Source organism: Channa argus, chromosome 21 (genome assembly GCF_033026475.1).
Source record: "Channa argus isolate prfri chromosome 21, Channa argus male v1.0, whole genome shotgun sequence".
In the NCBI taxonomy this organism is placed as follows: domain Eukaryota; kingdom Metazoa; phylum Chordata; class Actinopteri; order Anabantiformes; family Channidae; genus Channa; species Channa argus.
This window is the reverse complement of record NC_090217.1, coordinates 16,757,466-16,778,413: the sequence shown is the minus strand read 5'-3', so window position 1 is coordinate 16,778,413 and position 20,948 is coordinate 16,757,466. Positions and strand designations below refer to the sequence as shown.

Below are 20,948 nucleotides of genomic sequence, written 5' to 3'. Positions count from 1 at the left end.
CTTATAGCAGCTTACTTTTGTAATACAATAAAACAATATTAGCTCCTTTATAATTCTTGCAGTTTACATGCTGACAATCATAGTTAAATCCTTTAGAGAGGCCATGTTATAGTTTTATGATCTGGTGTAATATATTTACTTATGTAAATCTGTGTGTTATTACAATGTATGGTGCACATGTCTATATACTCAATATCTGTCCTGGTGGTTTGGGTGTGATCTTTTTTTTTTTTTATATATAAACCTGACATTTTATTAACTTGACCAGATGAGTTTTTGCATAAAGAGACATATTAAGATAAATAAGCACTTTTTTTAAACAATTGAAATTTATACAACAAAACTCCATTTTATTCATAATATGGCCTCTTTACATAATGTATCCTTTTTGCTGTCACTATTCATAATTCCATACTATGAGTATGCAGTGGTGCTTTCTCCTGGATGAGGCTGACAAATTCGTGTTTCTCCAGGCAGCCTCGACACTCTTCTCCCCATGAAGCTAAAATGTTCCTCAACTCCACAACTCTCATCTTTTTTAGCCCATCGCTGCTCCAGTTTTTCAACTGAGGCCCTGCAGACACAAACAAAGACCACAAAACCAGGCATTAAATGTGTGTCCACCCTCATATAAACTGTCTGGAAGCAAAACACCTAAGAGAGACTAACAACTAAACTGAACAGGGACCAAATTAATGCAGAGATACAAAACAAATAAAATCACTACAAATGGACAAAACAACTTCAAAGAGAAGAAAGTACTAAAGACACTGCAAAAGTAAAACTTAAATAAAGGGGACAAAATTACTACAGACAATACTTCAAAACCACTACAAAGAGAGTAACAAATACAAATGTGGACTAAATTGTTGGTACCCTTCCATTAAAAAAAGAAAAACCAACAATGGTCATTGAAATAACATAAAATTGACAAAAGTAACAGTAGATACAAATTTACTACAAAATAATGAAAATTCAGACATTGCTTTTGAATTGTGGTTCAACAGAAGCATTTTAGAAAACAAACTGACAAAAATGGCTTTGACAAAATTGATGAAACTCTAAATACTGGATGTCTTGTCCAGACTGCATGTTTCAGTTCTTTCCACAAATGTTAAATAGGATTTAGTTCAGGGCTCATAGAAGGCCACTACAGAATAGTCCAGTGTTTTGGTTCATTATCATATTATATATATATTATCATATATGGTCTCCATCATTATCCTTTTTTTGAAGAGATTAACCATCTCTTCAAAGTCATAAATTTTCCTCTTGTAGCCTCATCCAATAAGGTTGGTTGCAGTCCAGTCACAGCAAAATTAAGCTGCTTGTACATGGTCTTATAGTCTTTACCTTCAAAATGTTTGCCTACAATTTCCTTTTACAGGACACACTTTAGTTTAACATGCCCCCTATGGTCAAATTGTTCTTTTCTAGTGGTATGATTTTTGTCCAGGCCAGTTTCATTAGTTTGTTTTTTTTAACAATCCTTCCGTTGCACAACAATTCCAGAGCAATTTCTGATTTTCAGTTAAATTTATTACTTATGTCAGTTTCAAGTTATTTCAGTGACCATTGTAGTTTTTTCTTTCTTTAAAACGTAAAGGTACCAACAATCAAGAGATTTAAAAAAAAAAAAAACTACTAAAAAGACTCAAGTCACACAATGACTACAAGACCAAAAAAAAAAAAAATTAAGATGGCTACTATCACAATAATTGCAAAGAGACACAAAAAAAACTCAAAAACAATGTTATTCACGAGTACTCTGAACTACAAAAAGACTTAACATGACTACACAGACGATACAATTCAAGAAAACATGAAAGACACTTTTTTGTTTTGTTTTGTTTTTTTGCCCAGGGGAATATTTTCTAATACCAATCTATGATTGGAACATGTTTGTTGTGTATTTGAATGTACTTTACCATATCTGAGCTCACAGATCTGCATGTCTCTGCTACTGAGGCGTTGGCAGATCTTCTCGACAGGAACATGAGAAGCCAGAGGTTGAGACACGGAGGCTGTGACACGTGTCGCTGCATCACTACTGGCTCCAAGGTAGTAACACTAGGACAAAACATAATCCTTATTGCCAGTCTCTGATAATATGGTTTAATGGTAGAAATGAGTATGTTGTGTTTCTGTGCTTTTGTCTGTGTTCTCACCAGTCTTGCCTCTTTCCCCTGGGCACCTGTGCAGGCCTGGACCAGCTCTTCCTCCACCAGAGCAGGAGTAAGATCTCGGTGAGCTGCCGTCAGACTGCTGTACAGTCTGTTAAGAAAGCCCAAACACACTGCAGAGCAGTTTATTGTTAATACATGTGACCAGGTTGCTCATTAGCTATGCATAATTATTGACTTTATGGGGAACAATACAATTGTCTGACGTATAAATCATTGTTACAGTGAACATAACTGTTACAGTAAAATAAATCTGTTTTTGTTTGTAGATGTGTATGTCACGTATATAAGGTGTTATTTCAACCACGATTACACTTTATTCAACATAAAACTATCAATTCTAGTCCTGGTTTGTTTAACATGTCATAAATACGTTTCTGCAGAGATCTGACATGCTTAGTTCTTGTTGAGCTTAATCAGAAGATCTGGTTTCTGAGAATTTAGTCAACTTTTTAAAAAATTTCTAAATAGGCAGAAACTGACCCTTTAATAGCAAAAGCTTATCAATAAACCTTAGACCTAAACATAGTTATAACTCATTTGAGAGTCTTACTCTTAGCCTTTCACACCTAAACTGGAAAACTCAAAAACCACTATTATTTGTTATCGTGTACCGTCCTCCAGTCCCTTATTCAGAGATTTTGATTGAATTTTCTGATTTTCTATCGGATTTAGTGCTTAACACAGATAAAGTCATTATAGTGGGTGACTTTAACATTCATGTAGATGCCGACAGTAACTGTCTGAGCACTGCGTTTAATTCATTATTAGATTAACTGTGCACCCACCCACTGTCCTTACATATGGCATTGATACTGATAATTTAACAGTATTTTGTCATAATTCTTTTCTGTCTGACCATTTTCTAAAACATTTGAATTTACAATAATGGATTCCACTACAGCAGATGTGAAGTGGAAAATGCTGTGAATGATTTTAAGGAAATTATTTCTTCATCATTTCCACAACCATGTGTCAATACAGTTGTGAGTAGCCACCTTTATTTTACTCCTGTCTTTGTTTCAGCTGTTCCCTTTCCGGGGACACCACAGCGAATCATCTGTCCTCTGCACCCTCTTCTCTCACACCAACTAACTTCATGTCCTCCCTCACTACATCCATAAATCTCCTCTTTGGTCTTCCTCTAGACCTGCCTGGCAGCTCCAACCTCAGCATCCTTCTACCGATATATTCACAGTTTCTCCTCTGAACATGTCCAAACCACCTACACTCTTGGCTTATAAATATATCCAGACTTGGGACTGGCACAAGAAGACACTGGCTCTTGTCCCCTTTACTCCTACACAAGTTGATTATCTAGTTGATGATTCTGCAGCCTTAGTGCATATGATACTAGATACTGTAGCTCTAATAAAGACAGCAATAAATCAGAGGTGACGACCTCCATGGTACAATTCACACATGCAGAGTTTAAACCGGGTATCATGAAAGTTAGAAAGGGAGTGGCGTTCCACTAATTTAGAAGAATCCGACTTACCATAACGCCTGAAAAGCAGATTATTCAGCAGTAATACAGGACGATAAGAACAAGCCCCAGTTTCTTTTGACCACTGTAGCCAGGCTGACTAAGCCATAGTTCTGTTGAGCCTAGTATTCCCTTAACTCTAAGCAGCAATTGTAGCTATTAGTGACAAACATTAAAGCTCTAGAATGATCAAGAAGACCCCAATCCCTCTTAGACTGCATCTTACCCATAGATCTCAGAGTTAACTTTAACTATTACTTCTTCAAATCTAACATGTCTTTTAGACACTGTCCCAACCAGATTTGATCAGTCTTTAGTAACTAGCTGTGTAACCAAGGTCTATAAAGTTGCTGTCAAAAAAAAAAAAAAAAATCTTTCTTGACCCAGGTGTTTTAGCCAAGTATAGACTAAAGACTAAAGAAATTACCTGTCTGAAGATTTCAAGTCAAGATTTAGAGATCAAAGTACAAACACAGAACCCAAGTGAATGTCACCAACAACCTTCTCTTGGCTTCAGATAATTTACCATCTGTCTATACTCCATCGACAAAACCTTGCCGCATTTGACACCATTGACCACAACATTTTATTGCAAAGACTGTAACATGGATTTGTGATTAAAGGAACCTCGCTGCATTGGTTTAAACATGATCTGTCAGATTCCAATTTGTTCATGTTAATAATGAATAGCTCCTCGATGCACCAAAGGTAGTTATGGAGTCTCCATGGCTCAATGTTAGAACCAATACTCTGTAAATGTCACCTCTAGGCAACATTATTAGGAAACATTCCATAAACTTCCACTGCTATGCAGATGATACCCAGCTGTTTATCTGTGAAACCAGAAGGTACTAACCAATTAGTCAAACTTAAAGCATGACTAAAATAAAGGCCTAGATGTCGTATAAATTCCTACTTCTAAATTATACAAATCTGAAATTATTGTATTTGGGCCAAAAAATATGAGATAGTAATAAAGTTATACCATCTAAAGTAACTTTGGCCTCCAGTACTGCTGTGAGGAAACAATTTGTTCTTTGCCTCGCACATAAAACAAATCCCAAATAGAACAGCCTTGTTAAGCACAGTCAGACAGTGAATCAGATAATGATTAGCCAGTTAGAAGATGCCCAACATCTAAGTCAGTGGAGCTGCTACTGCATGTTGATTCGCATGACGTTAATTTAAGCAACCTGCAGGATGTACCACATGGGATTAGAAACATGTTAATAGATGTGATAAATCATGCATTATACATAGCAATAACAGGGCCTTGCAAAGCAATGCAAAGTAAATTTCAAGTTGTATTATGCCCGAGCGATGCAAAGTAATTACACTACACTGACTGACAATGAATTGGAATTTGTTGTCACAGTAGTGCGTAATAAAACCGGAGGTGGCGACAAGTTAGGAAGCATCCCATATAATATGATTAGGAGGAAGATGTGCTTTCTTTAACACGCCCCAAGATCCCGCCGATGAAAACAATTTGTGTTTCTCACAGTTTCTGGGATATTATCTATTCCCATGGTGTCCAGGGGTGAGACGGCTTATGATGGACTACTAGAATTTTAAACCCCAGCTGCTTTTCAAACTACTTCATGGGTGCAGTCAAACCCCAAATATGTAACTTTTTTTGCATATGCCATTCTTTCATGATGGGTCCTTGCAGGGAATAGATAATATGCCAGACACACTCTAGGCCTAATACTACTTATATATTACAGCCTTCTATTACTATTTAATTACTGATGAATGATTGAACATCATTGATATTGTGGCTGGTGGAGCTAATTTCAACTTGCTTTATACATCATTGTTATATTTTATGTTTGGAATAAGCATCTGTAATTAGTGGTAAAAAAAAAACTTCAAATATTAAAATACGATATTTTCCTATCAATTGTAATGGAATACACAACTTTGTACATCAAAATGTGTACTCTAAGTGTACTTTGGTAGTCACAGTAAAAATGGCGGCTTTGCGCTTGACCTGCGTGCTTTGTGCCGTGTCCGTTTTAACCGTTTGATGGTATCCGCCTGCCCAACCCAACGTTGTGCAAGTGTGGCGTCCGCCCCCCCCCAAATCAAGTCTGTTACGTCATACCGCAGGGAACGCCTCATTTTATGCGTGTATATATAAACCGCATGGCATTTATTTCAGATGTTTTTAATCCCTATTTAATACAGAAACCATATTTAAAAGATGTGTAGATTTTTTTTAAACAAATTAAAACTTAAGAAAGTAAAAGGTGTAATTTGCGTTTTTGCTAAACGCTCTTTTACAGGTAGCTGACGCAGCTCTGGAATGTGAGATCACTACAGGTGTGGACGACCCGGTCTTCTGTTACTCAACTTTAAGAGTGCAGCATCTGAGACCCCAATCCCTAACACTAAATAACTTCCAAAACCAAAACTTTAAAATAATAAAATTGTAATCGGATTGTAAATACACAGACAAAAATATATGAAATGTCAGCCACCTAGGGAATAAAGGCTACGGATTACCTCTAACTGCTTAGGACAGGGAAGTGGCGTACAACACAATCAGTCAATAAAATAAAAAAAAAACATAAATAAATAAAGTTAATCCGCACTTTCAGCTATGTTCGTCTACCGGCTAAAGGAGGCCGGGCGGACTAACTTAACACACAGCAGGAAACCGCATCACAATTTGGGCAAAGGCGGACTCAGGTGAGGAGACAGTGAGAGGGACTTAACGCAAGTGTTTCTCGAAAAAGATTCAATGAAAAACAGAAATCGATCCTAACAGGATACAGAGAAAAACACGACAGGCAACGGAAAACACTGGGTTACAAACAAAACCCAGCATCTAAAGAATCTAAACTAACAAAGAGAAACACACCAAAGCTCAGACCAAAGTTGTTTGGGACTAGAGTCCAATTCACGGCAGCATGGATTTCTCGGGTCGGTTAAACCAAGAGTTCGGTGTTTTGGCAAAGGGAGAGATTATGATCTGGCAGGAAACGGTGGGCAAAGCAGGAGTGAGGGGAACAGGTGCAAACAATGATGGGATAACGAACAGTAAAGCTAAAGGAAAGGACTAGGAACAGGAAGCGGGGCTACAAAATAAAAATAAAAGTCCAAAGGGAGGACGTGGGACTGAGGGCCAGATCGTGACAAACGAAAAACATCACATATTGACACCAAAAAATGTAAACATTACTTTTAATCATTCAAAATAATCATCTTTGCACCATAAAACCAAACCTATAACTGCTACATCGATTGATACATTGATTGACACAGTAGACTATATAAATTGCCGTTTGGCCACACAAACACTGACGTCCAAATGTTTGGACCCAACCCAAAATAGACCCATGGAAAACAGACCTGAGCTTGATGAGCATAAATTAATTTTTAAAAAAAGAGTGATGGTGGATCAAAACTATATAGATCTGAGAATTTGTTTTTCACAGTTTCCGCTCTACACCCATCTCCGAGGCTAATAACTCAGAAATAAGCATCTTGCTTCTCCTGCCACTCAAGCTCAAAGCTTCTTGTGTTCCCTGATGTTCATTGGAGAGGCGTCTGTGTGGACGTGCAGACTATGGCAGACAGCATTTGGGATCAGTTTTGTCCTTAGTCTGTCCTGTCTCCTGTCTTGAATGTACCACATTCCAGGGACTAAAGCCTTTTGGTCCCTCTCAACAAAGGACTCTGATCTTCTGTACCACCGCTCCTCAGGTATAAATGGCGTAAAAGGCAACACATTTTAATCTCAGTCTTAGATCCCTTTCATTTTTGTGTTTTATTAAAGAACTACACATGTCCCTATTATACCCTCAGGCTTGTCTGTGTACCGGTTGGCTGTTAGGGCGCCTGCCTTCCAATTCGAGAACCCCAGCTACCAAGCCTCAACTGGAAAAGTAGGCAAAAACATTATTTGATGACCACTGCAGTACATCTTCCATTAATGCCTTTATTTAGAAATTCCACAATGTTTATTACTGTGATGTCATGAGAAGCCCCAATGCAAATTGTACTTCATGTACTGAATCATCTGTATTAATGTGCTTTGTGACTAGATTGTTGTGGAATGTAAGTAGCCATGGCCTCCTGGATTAAACGGGCCTAGTTCTGTCTTCTCCACTGGAAGAGTCTGGAGTCAGGTTCTGGAGATCGATGTGGCCGAAAAGGTCAGATGGCTGAAGTTTTTTGTTGGAAATACATCTTTCTGTAGGGTTCCTGGAGAAAATGCGGCATCCGCTAGAGCTTCCTCTCCATACAGGTCTAAAGGAATGCAAGATAATGCACATTTACAATTTAATGTAAAACGTTTTATTAATACATGTATAGACATTTGTATGAACTGGAAGCTTGCACTGAGACAACACAGTATAAGTGTAAGAAAAATAACCATCCATGCTCTAAATAAGTTAAGAGTAACAGAAGACTGGGTCGTACACACCTGTAGTGATCTCACATGCCAGTGCTGCGTAGGCTGCACATCCAAAATGATCTGTTGAAGAAGGCCTGTAGCAAAAACCCAAATAACACATTTTATTTTCTTAATAGTTTTAATTTGTTAAAAAAAATAAGCTATACATCTTTTAAATATATAATTCTGCGTTAAACGCTAAATAGGGAATAAAAACACTCACCTGCATTAAATGGCCTTTTCCCCAAAGGTTTTGGTAAAGTAAGCTGACAAAATAGCAGCAGCAGCAACAACTCGGATGAAAGATTTTCCTTTCCCAGTTTTTCCAAACAATGCAACATAATTTGACCGTTTTAAAGCGGTATATATATATACGCATAAAAGGTGGAGTTCCCCCCGGTATGACGTAAAATATATGATCGGGGGGGGGTCACTGGGCTGCGGGTGGTGTTTCTTCAGTAACTGTCAAGTCGAACGGACGCCAAACTTGCGCAAGCACGTAGTGTGGGGTTAGGCCATCAAAAAACGGGCACGGGGACGCACCTTGCTGTGGGGTTGGCCAAATGGACACCAACAAACCTTTGAAACGGACACGGCACACAACACGCACGCCACGTGCACGCGCTCTGTGCTTACTGCACGACATGCTGTAAGTAGATAGGCCTGGTTTGCAGGCACAGCTGCAGAACATGAGACCCAAATGCCAGAAAGGGTTCCTGCAGTGTGCCCTGCTCCGACGAGTAATCCACATTTTTCTTTCACCGTCGGGGACTGAAACATTACTGCAATTCGATTTCTAACCTTTTCCTGCCGTTCTTCTGACCGAAATCACACTTGTCTTGTCCGCACATGCAGAACAGAGTCTAACGCGAGGAGTGAAATGGTGACCTCATTGGTTAAAAATGGTACAGTGCATTTGGAAACCAGAGTCAGGCTCACAACATGCTGTCAAACCTTCACAGTCTTCTGCCACAGAAAATGTAAAGCCTCTGAAAGACAGCATAACTGCGAGGGACAACAGCAACATGGCAGGTTGGAGTTCTCATGTTATTGTTGACTGGGACAAGTCTCCTGCCGCAACGCACTGACTGGGACACGCAGGCTGAGGAATCCTCCCCCTTATCTGCATAACATTTACCCCACTCGTATTTTGATGTTCGCATTAATGTTGACTGGAATGTTTGAAGAAATAAATCTGTGTCATATATTTTTCATTGTAACTTCAGCACAAACGTTGGTCAGATTTTAATTTCACTATCATTTCCAACTATAAACAGAATAATTTTATACTTTTGTTCCGATATCATGTTGGAATGTAGACCCAATATATTGTCATGTTATTATTATGATTATTATATTATTATAACGAGCATAATATTATTATTACACAAACACAAAATTATAACACACAAACAATACATTTAATTTAAACAGCATATTACCACAAGAACTTCCTGTAGTGGTAAGAAAATAAGGTAAGAGCTTATAAACAAGAACGGTAAAAATATGTTAAACCGAAACAACACACACACACACACACACACACACACACACACACACTCAAAAGCTAAAATATTTTACTCTGATCGAAATAACATAGCTAACTCCCTAGTGATGGTCAAAAAAAGCAAAAACCCCTATAAGACATCCAATATAATTAATAAATAATTAAGAAATGTAAATGTAGATGTTATTAACTTTTAATCATTATTTTTAGGGTCTTAGTCATGTACTTTTTCTGTTATTCATCTTGTGCTACTTTCTTTTTTCCTTTCTGTGTTGTATGATTCATTTATATTCCTCGTACAAACCCACGTGCACATTGATGATTTATGTGTATTTTACCAATCTACTATAAAAATGGAATAAAATATATTTTAAAAAAAAATAGAACCTCACACGGCTTTTGTTCTGAAAGCATTACCGGAAGATGTTTCAGGGAGCGCGTGGTCCTGCCGGTCCTGCGCAATAGAGCTGAGCTACTCCAGCATGGCGGCGATAGGAGTTCACTTTGGATATACCTGCGCTTGTGCGGCGATATTTAAGGTAATTTACGCTTCGATTTACGCCATCTACCCTCTGACAAGTCGTAGTGTTTGTTTTAATTAATAACGCTGTGAGGGATTTATTGTTGACTGAAAAAACACACGGAAATAACGCCGGTTGTTAAAGCTTCCAGTAACGTAAGATGAATGAACGTAGGCCAGGTAACTTCACGAATGATGGCTAGATACAAAATGAATATACGCTACCAATTTCTAGTCAAATTGCTTAAATAATCTTTTTGTTTTTTTTCACCAAGAGTACATTTTTACTTTAACATTAAGTAGGCCTGCCGTACTGTAGGTATTATAGCAGCATCTTCACAGTGGGATGGGATACGTACTTCGTGTAACGTTACTCTGTGGTCATCTCCCCAAACACTTCCAAGGAAGATCGGCAGGTTTCAGGAGCTAATTACTCAAGGCAATGGAGCAACATGTCTAGACATCCTACCCTTCAGTCACTTTCTATCTGTAATTTTATTCTGTCAGGCAATATCCAAAGCCCGTGGACCAAAAGGTGATAGGGGGCTGGTCAGCTTCTGCTTCACCACAGATTCTTGTTATCCAGCCTCCTCCATCTTACTCTTTTCATGATCTGTGGGAAAAAAAGGCAGCTGTAGGTTAGTTGGTAAGACAGTCGCCTACAGACCACAGAGTCAGTGGTTTAATTCCCGGTCCCTATTTGCTATGTGTTGAAGTGTCCTTGCGCTGAATCCTGACACTGAATCCAACGTTGCTCCCAGTGGGTCAGGTGTGTATAGCAGTGTGTGCGAATGGCTGAATGAGAAGCAACATTGCAAAGCGCTTTGAATAAAAGTGCTTTACAATTTAAATCCACACATTTGAGAAGGCGGAATGAGGAAATACTTTGTGTTAATAACTAAGCTGTATATCAATTCAATGCTTGTCCATGCAGACCAAAAATAGCCCAATTATATGAATACGTGCAACAATAAATTATGTGTTGTGTGTGCGTGTTGTTCAGGATGGGCGAGCTGATGTAGTGGCTAACGATGCAGGAGACAGAGTGACTCCAGCTGTGGTGGCCTACAGAGACACAGAGCAGGTATGACATGTAATTCACTTTGTTCTAGATAGCTCACCTTCATCAGTAGACTAATTTCATTTCATTATTTTTATTCCCTTGGACACTTGTCATTCCATAACCCCAATTAAAAAAAAAAGTTGGGACAATGTGTAAAATGTAAATAAAAAAGAATGCAATGATTTGCATTTTATGGAAAATATTAGCTCGTTTTGAATTTGATGGCAGCAACATATCTCAAAAAAGTTGGAAGAGGGTGATGTTAACCATTGTGTAGCATCCCCTCTTTTTTTTTTTTTAAGTACTGCCTTGTCTTATTTAGGATTGTAGCTGCTCAACAGTCCTGGGCAGCTGTAAAGCCTCCATAGATCCTTCACAGCATTTTGGAGCATGTAGTGATATACTATTGGCCAATAATTGGTTAGTGACTGATTTTTACCTTGTGCAGATTGTAGGTATTGCAGCAAAGCAAGGACGGGTCAGAAACGCTGCCAACACAGTCGTCAAAGTGAAACAAGTGCTGGGGAGAAGGTGACTTCTGGACTTGATATTGTATTTGTTTGCACATATAGAAGCTACAGTGGGGCATGCACACTGCCCAGATGCAGTATGTTAATGAATTTGTTGTGACTCCAATATAGATTGTCTCTTTCTCTGTCTCTCAATGGGCAGGTTTGATGATCCAGAGACACAAGCTCACAGAACAGAGACCAAGTGTCAAGTGAGTGTTTCAACAGATCTTCTGTGTCTAGTTTTCCCCCAATTACATTTCTCAAAATACGCGTTACGGTATAGATTGTGTCCTATCTTATGTCCAGTTGCACATCTTTCATCATCTGGGTTGTCTTTTTAAGTTTTCTTTACCAAATACTTGAACCCAGAAAAACAGTCTGAGCAGTGGTTGCTGTGTGCAGGTCGTCAACAGAGAAGAGAAGCCTTATTATGAGATCACAGCAGGAGAATACCCACAATATGTTGCTCCGGAGGATGTTGCAAAGCTCATTTTCCACAAAATGAAAGGTAGATAAACAGCACACACGTGCACACACGAAATTGCACGCTACATGACATTAAGCTTATAGTCAGTTCCCTTCTTCCCAGAAACGGCTCAGTCAGCTCTAGGCTCTGATGTCACTGATGCTGTCATCACGGTCCCTTTTGAGTTTGCATATGCTCAGAAGCATTCTCTGAGGTAGGTCCTATTATTAGAACTGTACAGTCTTCTTGTGGAAAATTTGTTTGACTTGCACCTTTTTGTAAAAGAAAAAAAAACAAGTCTACCTTTCTGTGTGTTTTGTTCAGAGAGGCGGCTGAAGCTGCGGGGTTCAATGTTCTGAGGCTGATCCATGAGCCCGCTGCTGCTCTCTTGGCTTATAACATCGGACAGGATAGTTCTGCTGGGAAGAGGTACAGCACCGAATAAAAGAAAGAGCCACTTGTTCTCGACACACTCACTGCTACTCTTATTAAAAGTGACCCCTTTTCTGGATTGGTGGTTGTTCTGCCATAATCTACTTCCCTCCTGCTGATCTGTCAACAGCAACGTTCTAGTGTACAAGCTGGGAGGGACGTCTCTGAGTGTTACGGCGCTTCAGGTCAATGGAGGAATGTTCCGGGTTCTCAGTACCCACACTGACCACAGCATCGGAGGGGAGAGTTTCACCCAGGCTTTGGCCCAGCACCTTGCCTCTGAGTTCAAACGGTAACTACTGTGTGCTCTTACACCTTAACTATACTACACTGTTATGTTTACATGGTATTACAGAGAGTACATTTATTATGAGCAAAAAATTCCACAATGAGTAATAATCACTTTTATTTCTCATTCTAATCGAGTGGATTGCCTAGGTAACCACTAATCATGCTTCATGACAAGTGTTTGTGGTTCAGTTTGTAAAACAAAATTCCAAATCTTGCCTGAAGGTCTCTTCTCAAACATCCGCACCTACAAAATGTTTTACCTACCTTCTTGAGCCACCCTCACATTGTTTTTGTGTGTTTGTTTCGCAGCACATTTAAGCATGACGTGAGTGGGAATGCTCGAGCAATGATGAAGCTAATGAACGGAGCAGACATGGCCAAGCATTCTCTGTCCTCACTGGGATCCGCCAACTGCTTTGTCGACTCTTTGCACGATGGCATTGATTTTGAGTGCAATGTCTCAAGGTAAGTTGACATACGGTTTTGTTGTTTAAAGATAGCAAAACCTGTCTATATTCTAATGTGATGAATGGTAAAAACACTTAATGCAAATGCATCTCATCCTGCAACCACATCCATGATCAGTTTATGTCCTGGCAGGTTTTAAGTTCTGTTTGGTGACCAGTTAAAGAAAATCCCCTAAACACATCACTTTACTAACCAGATGGCTGCTTACGTTAAAATCTGACTAAGACTCATGGTTTAAAGTGTGTACAAAACATTAATACAACATTGTGCCGTGACCAGACAATCAAATAGAGAATTGAGATTTAGCTTTCATCCCTTTTACATGCAAAAATTATTTTTTGATTATATGTGAATGAAACTAGTCACAGTTTGAGTGAATAGATATTTCAGTCACTCCAGGAATACGACACAAATTCTGCTCAACGTTGCAATTTAATACATCATTAAAAGATTAAAGACATCACAGCATTAAAGACATCACAGCATGCATGAGATTTTTTAGAAAAGCTTTTATGGCCGCTCCAATCACAGAAATGTATGTTAAAGCCTGGAGGGACTGATGGTTGCTACCAACATAATGACATCAGTGTGTTGTTTCCTCAGAGCTCGATTTGAGCTGCTCTGCTCCTCACTCTTCAACAAGAGCATCCACCCAATCAGAACCCTGCTGGAGAAGGCCGGACTCTCCACCGGCAACATTAATAAGGTATGATGTGTCAGATAGGGTTTTACTGTGAATAGTTGTGAACCTGAGATAAAGAAACAAAAGCCTGCTGTTGTAATCACTGGGGATTTGGCTGCGTGTTTCAGGTGGTTCTTTGCGGTGGCTCAGCCAGGATTCCTCGTCTCCAGCAGATGATCCGTGAGATGTTTCCAGATGTGGAGCTTCTCAGCTCGGCGCCTCCTGATGAGGTAATTGCTGTGGGAGCAGCTCTGGAAGCAGGCTTACTTGTTGGCAGAGAGGACCTTGCCCCTGAGGAAGAGTCTGTCACAGTGGATGTTGCTGCCACTGACATATTAGTTAAGGTAAAACTTTATCAGTGATAACAGTGAAAGTAATAATCATCTGTGTTTGCACCATGTACTAATCTATTCTGTCTGGCTTGGTGCTGTGTGGGTGTTACAGGAGGTGGACGAATCCGGAGCTGAGGTGTTTACTGTAGTTCTTCCATCTGGCACCCCACTCCCTGCTCGGAGACATCACAACATGACCGGAGCAGGGAAACTGTCCTCCCTCTGTTTGGAGATTTACCAGAGATTTGTTATGGAACAGCCAGAAAAGCTAGCTAAGGTACGGGAAAGCAATGGCACTGGGTTAAATTTTATTTTTGCCCAGCCCACTTTCGCTGTTTTCTTTCAATTAAAAAATGCATATTTAAAGATAGAAAAGTTACATTAAGTGAATCACTAACCATGTATTTGTGTGTGTGTAATATACAGATTATCTTGAGAGACCTGCAGCCCAGAGAGGAGAACCACAACATCGATGCTGTGGTAACCATGAAAAGGTATCATCCAGCCTCCCTGCATCTCTGCACGTGGCTCACTTCATGACTCTTTGTATAACAATATTTCTGTACATTGCAGGGACGGCTCTGTTCATGTATCCTGCGTGGAGCAGAGCACTGGAAGATCAGAGGTCCTCACCATAGCAGCTGCATCATGAAAGTAGATCCTCTAGTCCAGACCACACATCAGCACGAAGTGTAATGTCATTGTTTAGTATTTTTCACTCAATAAACCTAATGTAACCCAGAACTATATGCTCAGATTTTTTTTGCACTCTAGATTGTTATCAGCCAGGGAACAGTGCAATTAGCTGTATTTACTACTGGTGTATGGATGCTTTGGATGAGTTACTTTAAAGAGGATAAATCTTTATGCCATTACTTATTTTAGTTGTAGATTCGTTTAATTAAGATTAGTTTGTAGGGATTGGTTTTAATTTTTATATTAAAGAATTTACACGAATGGCAAAAGCCTTCAAGGGATTTGGTAACGCTTCTGATTAGCGAACTTACTGTGTACTTACTGTGTACTACTACACAGTAAATTGTCGGTAAAGGTTTTTCATCCAGGAGTGGTTATTTGGAAGTTCAGTCATGTTAACTGTACAAGAAAAAACGTAGGACTCAACTACCAGAAAACATGGGGAATTCTGCCAAACAGTGAACTGGTCTGAATACTTTTTGAAGCCACAGAAGTATGAAACATAACATTTTGCATGCAAATACTGTTTGCTTTATTCCAGAAGCACAATTCAAGTATTTAATCTCTGTCGAGGATTTAAAGTCTTTGCGCACATCAAGTCTTCACAGAAGTGCAAGATTAGAGTGTTAACAACACAAAGAAGAATCATATATGCAGTTATTGCAATACATTGCATCTTTCACAAGTTTATGATAATACACTACCCACCATATGTACATTTAAAGAGCTGCTAGTGATGATGTTCCTGTGCGTACTGTTTGTAAAGTGTGTTGTAAGAAATGGGGCAGCACCAGAGATGAACTTTAAATATACATACATGAATGCTGCATTAAGACAGTTCCTGAACCTCAGGCCTTAGTGCAATTACAGTGAAATGGAAAAAAAAAAAACCCATTGTATCCATGTTTCTTGGAATCTTTTTATGGTAATACTGTGTGTAACATGATATACATGCAATACACAAGTGTCTATTATTACATGTATTACAGTTATTTTCTCATGTCCATACTCAACTCACATATGTCCACACTCACTCAGTATCAAGCATGAGGTGGGGGATTGGCAGAATCATTGGGTTCTTGATGGGAATGAACATATGTGTGTATCACCTAGCATCCCATATGCTGCAGATACAAAAACACATCAATCACTTCAGCTTCATCCGCGTAGTTTCCGGTCAAAGGTGCTGATGCATCAGGAAGTTCACCCCTGTTGTTTGCTGGCCTTTAGCATCCATACTCTGGCACAATACGACACTTGAGGATTTTCAGGTAGTTCTGGACCTTGTTGGAGTCTCGACGAAAGCAGTACAGCAGGTCATAGTCCTTCATCAGGCGCCACTCAGCACTGTCAGGTGGCAGCAAGGCCTCAGGAGAAGCCAGGCTGCTGACAGAGTTGCTGATTATCCCCAATATCTGCATCTGGAGCAGAGAGGACCCACACAAGATTCACACAATAACAATCAGCTCGTACTGAAGAAGATATATCCTGAAGGTGGATTTGTGTTAAATGGGGTTTACATAACTAAATACACCTGTCAGGATAAGCAGACACTCTTTGTGGAGATGTTTTTAATTGACTTGATTGTTTATTTCATCTCATTCAACTAGAATATTTATTTAATTAATTGAATACAATTTCACCAGTGTATTCAGAATGTCTGCCAAATCATATAAACATCTTGCAACAAACAAAGAAATTTAATTATTAAGACATGATCAGTGCTGTCAGCTGACCAGACATTAAGTTGATACCACACGGTTTTATTATAATCCTCTGTCTACCTCAGCTTTCACAAACTTTCTGTTTTCTCAAAGCAAAAAAGAAAGAAAGAAAAAAAGGGTAAAAAGAAACTGGGATGGAAATAAACAGGAGATGAAAGAATGACCAAAGGAAGCAAGCAAGAAACAAAAAGCACAATTGGAAAAATGAAGGAAGGGGAAAGACGGGAAAGAAAGAATTGCTTGGAGACTGTTTGCCCCATGTGTGATATCCTCCTTTCACCGGCTGAATGTTTGGGCTGAGTCTGAACATTAGGTCGCCTGAGGGTTAACGGGCAGTGCAGTTGTGTTACATCAGGACTGTGTGTCATCTGTATTTTATTCTCATTTACTATGACTACACAGCCTGACATAGAAAAAAACCTACATCCTTGTAAGCAACGTTACAGCAGCTCTGAGCATCTGACACACATCTTTTGATGCCCCCTTTATTGGTAGGAACCCGTGTAACTACCTTCTGACTTGGAGGAAATGTTACTGTATCTTCACGCTTTAGAGCTCAGTTAAACTATTCCCCATTTTCCGTTGGAAACACTTTACCTTCTCTGCGACTTTCTCCACACCTTCCCGCAGCTCGTGCACCATGTCACTCATTTCCAGAGCTTTGTTGGAGCTGAAGTTGTTGAAATCGTGGTGGTGAGCCATGCTCTGGTGGAAATGCCACAGAGGATCCCTCCACGCCAGCAGGAGCTTCAGAATCACTTCTGTCAGCTCCTCCCTCTGCAGTGAGAACAGGTAGACACATAAAAATCAGTCAAAGCCTTCCTTTAAAGGGCGACTTCACCTATTTTCATTTTGCTTCCTAAGGCTCTACATTACCGACATGAAAATATCACACTGCTTCTAGCTAGAAAAACTCCTCCAGATGACATCATCAAGTGATGTCATCAAGTTGCTCTGACCACAAACGTTGTAGGGAGGAAGTCGAAAGTGGGTGAAGTCACCCTTAAAGTTATGATAGTTGTGTGTCCAGTGTGAAGGGGTGGTGTTTTTGTATATTATTGTTATTGGAAATATGAGACTGGATATTGAAATGTCAATTCACCGACATTCTCTGAGCATTCGCCTTGCCATTTGGGGTGAAGATGGTGGAGGTGTGGCAGTTGCGACCGACCCGGCCTATTTGATTTTTGTTGGGCAGGAAGTACTGCTCCTGACAAGACAAACATGAAGGAATGAAATGTCAGAGGTCAGGGGTCATCTAAATGTCGACGGGCTACAGAACAATCGCGATGAATGAATAGTAGAATGGTTTTCCCGTTACATATAATTCCATAAAAATAAGAACGATAAACTTCTCTATTAAACATCATCAAAATAAGAACATTGTCAGTGACAGGAGGAGACTTACAAACTCGGAGTGCAGGTCATTTGAAATGCCGTGCATCCTGGCTGAGTGCTGGATGACCCGCTCAAACAGGTTGGCCAGGGAGAGGACGTGGCACCCAGCTTGGACGTTAGTACAGAGGGGTGCTGCACCCACGCTGGTCAGTCTAGTACAATACTCCAGACAGATAAACATCACCCACACAACAGACACTGTGGGAGACCAAACACCAAGGAAAGAACAGAGCAATAAAATGGAAACAAGATCTAGATCACAGTGGGGAATCTGGTTTAACTAAGACGTATAAAAAAACATCTTAAAAAAAAGTTCAAGAATGAAATAATCAAGATAGAATTACAATGGAAGTTGACTTGCACAAGTCCAATTCATGCAAGAGCTACCTGTTCTGATGTTTCCGGGCATCCTGCAGCGTGTAGAGGAGCTTCTGTCTCAGAGCAGAGAGAGCAAAAGCTTTTCTATTCAAAGACCCCTGCAGCTTCATATGAGGGTCCCTCACTCACCCTTTCCCTTTTACACACGTGAATATCTTAGAAAAAGAGTGGGAGGGACAGCGAGACAGAGACCGAGAGAGACGGAGAGGGCAAGGAGCATTTACGATAATCTGCCTACTATTCTGTGAGTCAGGTGGAATCAGGATCAGTGGCCAAGTACAGAAACACAAACAAGGAATTCGCTTCCGTTGGTTGTGTGAGTGACATCATGCTGAAGTGATCTAAGGCAGCCTGAAAGAGCAATGACATCATCACCAACCTGACGTCAAGTGATCGTGGCCTGGATCAGGTCCTCTCTGCTGTAGGCAGGTGATACCTTTTAACATCTTGGTCAGGCCTCTTCAGTTGACTAAGTGAAACCGCAGTAGAAAAAAGGATTTGTTTGACATTTTAAATTGTTACATTTTGACTCCAGTTTTCCATCTATGTGAAGAGACACTCCAGCCAGGGAAACAGACATCCTACCCCTGGTGCCGCTCTTGCCTTACTCACGGTGCATTCACAAATGGTGAGACTTCCATCATCTTCATCTGCTCTTCTTGTTCAGCAGCAGGCAGGGATTTGAACCGGGGGCCTTCTCTCTGTGAGGCAGCAGTGCTAACCACTCTCCCACCATGCTACAGTGTTACAGTTACTGTTCCAGGGCTGACAAAGTAACCACAAGCACTCACGTCTGATGGGCACGTGGATGTTGTATCTGCTGTGGAAATGATCCCTCACACTTGGCCTCACACAGAATGATGCGGAGATGGCGACAACGATGGATTCCCATTGAAAATGACTGGCAGCTGTTGCTGGCCCATGTCTCTATAGCCCGGTTTCTACCAAAGGGACATTTCCCCTTTTTGTGGAACTTAGCTCCTCTACCATTGTTTCCACCAGAGGACACAGGGTCTAAATTGAGTTTCGGGCTGTAGTTCCACCCCTGAAAACAATCTTTGTTGCTAGTACTTTGTATAAGTTCAGGAACCATCAGGAGCGGCCTGTAGTACTGAATGTTGCTGAATGGTCAGATATTACTCCGCACTTAAAACTTGCTGCATTCTCAAAAACCATCTGAGCAAGAGGGTGGTTTAGTTTTTCTTACTACAATAAAACTCTTTTGGGATGCAGCCACCATCTAGGGAGGATTTCCCTGCCTATCTGTTGGTGAAGTGGAGTCTGGGATTTCACCTTCTGTCATAATTCTGAAAAGTTTCTCCACCCTTTTCCAACTTTACTTAACTATTCATCACTGTTTTTTTGACACAAATGGTTATTATTTCATGTGAGATTAGCAAACATAAAGGTGTGTATTTAACATTGATGCATGGACGCACCTTAGTGGGTAACTGTGGGGCAGGAGGTAGAGTGGTCATCCACCAGTCCCCCCAGTTGCTGGTTTGATCCGTGCCTCCTCCTGTCACATGTCGAAGTGTCCTTGAGCAAGACACTGAACCCCAACTGAGTTGCTCCCTCATCGGTGGGTGAATAAGAACCAGTGTAAAGCACTTTGAGCACCAATAGGTGGAAAAGCGCTGTATAAATGCAGACCATTTACCATTCATAATAATTTTCTAAATGTCCCAGCTCCCTGCTTTGATTGTGACCCATTCTGTGCCAATCCCATTCTCAAACAAAGGAAAAACAGACAGTAGATACGTATAATGTGTGTACGTGTACACATCTGTACACAGGGGTGTACTTTATCGACCTTAACTGAATATTCTGTTTTATTAATGTGAAAAGAAGTTGTAATACAGCGGATACATTGGTAGAGTCTTGTCATAATGACTAAACGATCAGTTGGAACCAAGAACATTTTCTTGCCATTAAGGGCGATGTACAGATTTTTTGGGGGGCCGTAAGAGCCGTAATGGTGCTGTTGGCAGCTTACACAAAGTTTTGGAGACGACTGGAAGCTGGGGCTCCATGTGACTCTGCTGCACGTTCACACTAACACACTGACATACACAGAGGAACATAGTGTTGTTGGGCAGATGGTCTTGTGTTGTCATATTCAAACTGACCTGCAGAGTAACAGGGTGACTATTACAGCCTCACATGCCCACGGGGAAGCGCCCTCAGCAGCTTTGGCCTTTCACTGTATTATTACAGCACAGGACGTTTTCTTGAGAGAACTGACTGGCTACTAAAGCTCCCAAACTGAGGGATAGTTTCATTCATTAGCGATTGGTTTCAAGCGCAACTTTCATCTATACATGCATTGGTAAAGTTGTCATTAATTGAATTATCATAATTTTGCTGTGTACTATAGTAGATGCCTGACAAGCTTCATCTTAGAA

General features: G+C 40.2%; 3 protein-coding genes and 1 long non-coding RNA gene across 5 annotated transcripts; 1 reads left to right on the top strand and 3 right to left on the bottom strand.

Moving 5' to 3' along the window:
* Nucleotides 1-329: 329 nt before the first annotated feature.
* Nucleotides 330-9,167, bottom strand: cdnf (cerebral dopamine neurotrophic factor). Its single transcript, XM_067490343.1, has 4 exons — nucleotides 9,029-9,167; nucleotides 2,169-2,296; nucleotides 1,929-2,070; nucleotides 330-574 (listed from the first exon to the last, which is right to left on the bottom strand). The coding sequence occupies exons 1-4, from the start codon at nucleotides 9,099-9,101 to the stop codon at nucleotides 402-404; spliced, it is 516 nt and encodes a 171-aa protein (XP_067346444.1). The 5' UTR covers nucleotides 9,102-9,167; the 3' UTR covers nucleotides 330-401.
* On the bottom strand, nucleotides 6,212-9,007 carry LOC137106684 (uncharacterized). The gene is made up of 3 exons (XR_010911988.1): nucleotides 8,298-9,007; nucleotides 8,105-8,169; nucleotides 6,212-7,926 (listed from the first exon to the last, which is right to left on the bottom strand). It is a non-coding gene; the product is annotated as an uncharacterized lncRNA (long non-coding RNA).
* Nucleotides 9,168-10,012: 845 nt separating the features above from the next.
* hspa14 (heat shock protein 14) lies at nucleotides 10,013-15,091 on the top strand. 2 transcript variants are annotated; one of them, XM_067491005.1, is made up of 14 exons: nucleotides 10,013-10,120; nucleotides 11,105-11,185; nucleotides 11,613-11,695; nucleotides 11,837-11,885; nucleotides 12,079-12,184; nucleotides 12,266-12,356; nucleotides 12,467-12,571; nucleotides 12,705-12,866; nucleotides 13,175-13,330; nucleotides 13,937-14,039; nucleotides 14,144-14,359; nucleotides 14,460-14,624; nucleotides 14,774-14,841; nucleotides 14,921-15,091. In XM_067491005.1, exons 1-14 carry the CDS (start codon nucleotides 10,064-10,066, stop codon nucleotides 14,997-14,999), a joined length of 1,521 nt encoding a protein of 506 aa, XP_067347106.1. In that variant the 5' UTR covers nucleotides 10,013-10,063; the 3' UTR covers nucleotides 15,000-15,091. The 2 variants fall into 2 exon arrangements, with proteins under 2 accessions (XP_067347106.1, XP_067347105.1); XM_067491004.1 differs by having other exon boundaries at nucleotides 12,046-12,184.
* A 727-nt stretch (nucleotides 15,092-15,818) lies between these two features.
* On the bottom strand, nucleotides 15,819-18,574 carry prl2 (prolactin 2). The gene is made up of 5 exons (XM_067491007.1): nucleotides 18,553-18,574; nucleotides 18,176-18,363; nucleotides 17,870-17,977; nucleotides 17,365-17,544; nucleotides 15,819-16,464 (listed from the first exon to the last, which is right to left on the bottom strand). The coding sequence occupies exons 1-5, from the start codon at nucleotides 18,572-18,574 to the stop codon at nucleotides 16,270-16,272; spliced, it is 693 nt and encodes a 230-aa protein (XP_067347108.1). The 3' UTR covers nucleotides 15,819-16,269.
* Nucleotides 18,575-20,948: the final 2,374 nt, after the last annotated feature.

Bases quoted from the DNA above. Each gene is read 5' to 3' on its own strand.
- hspa14 (XM_067491004.1), top strand. From the start codon at position 10,064: ATGGCGGCGATAGGAGTTCACTTTGGATATACCTGCGCTTGTGCGGCG. The intron at 12,185-12,265 runs GTAGATAAACAG...CCTTCTTCCCAG, and splicing joins CATTTTCCACAAAATGAAAG to AAACGGCTCAGTCAGCTCTA. The intron at 14,625-14,773 runs GTACGGGAAAGC...TGTAATATACAG, and splicing joins AGCCAGAAAAGCTAGCTAAG to ATTATCTTGAGAGACCTGCA.
- cdnf (XM_067490343.1), bottom strand. From the start codon at position 9,101: ATGTTGCTGTTGTCCCTCGCAGTTATGCTGTCTTTCAGAGGCTTTACA. The intron at 2,071-2,168 runs GTGAGAACACAG...GTTTTGTCCTAG, and splicing joins AGGGGAAAGAGGCAAGACTG to TGTTACTACCTTGGAGCCAG. The intron at 575-1,928 runs GTAAAGTACATT...TTGTGTCTGCAG, and splicing joins GATCTGTGAGCTCAGATATG to GGCCTCAGTTGAAAAACTGG.
- prl2 (XM_067491007.1), bottom strand. From the start codon at position 18,574: ATGCCCGGAAACATCAGAACAG. The intron at 17,978-18,175 runs GTAAGTCTCCTC...TTGTCTTGTCAG, and splicing joins ATGACCTGCACTCCGAGTTT to GAGCAGTACTTCCTGCCCAA. The intron at 16,465-17,364 runs GTAAAGTGTTTC...TCTCTGCTCCAG, and splicing joins TGGAGAAAGTCGCAGAGAAG to ATGCAGATATTGGGGATAAT.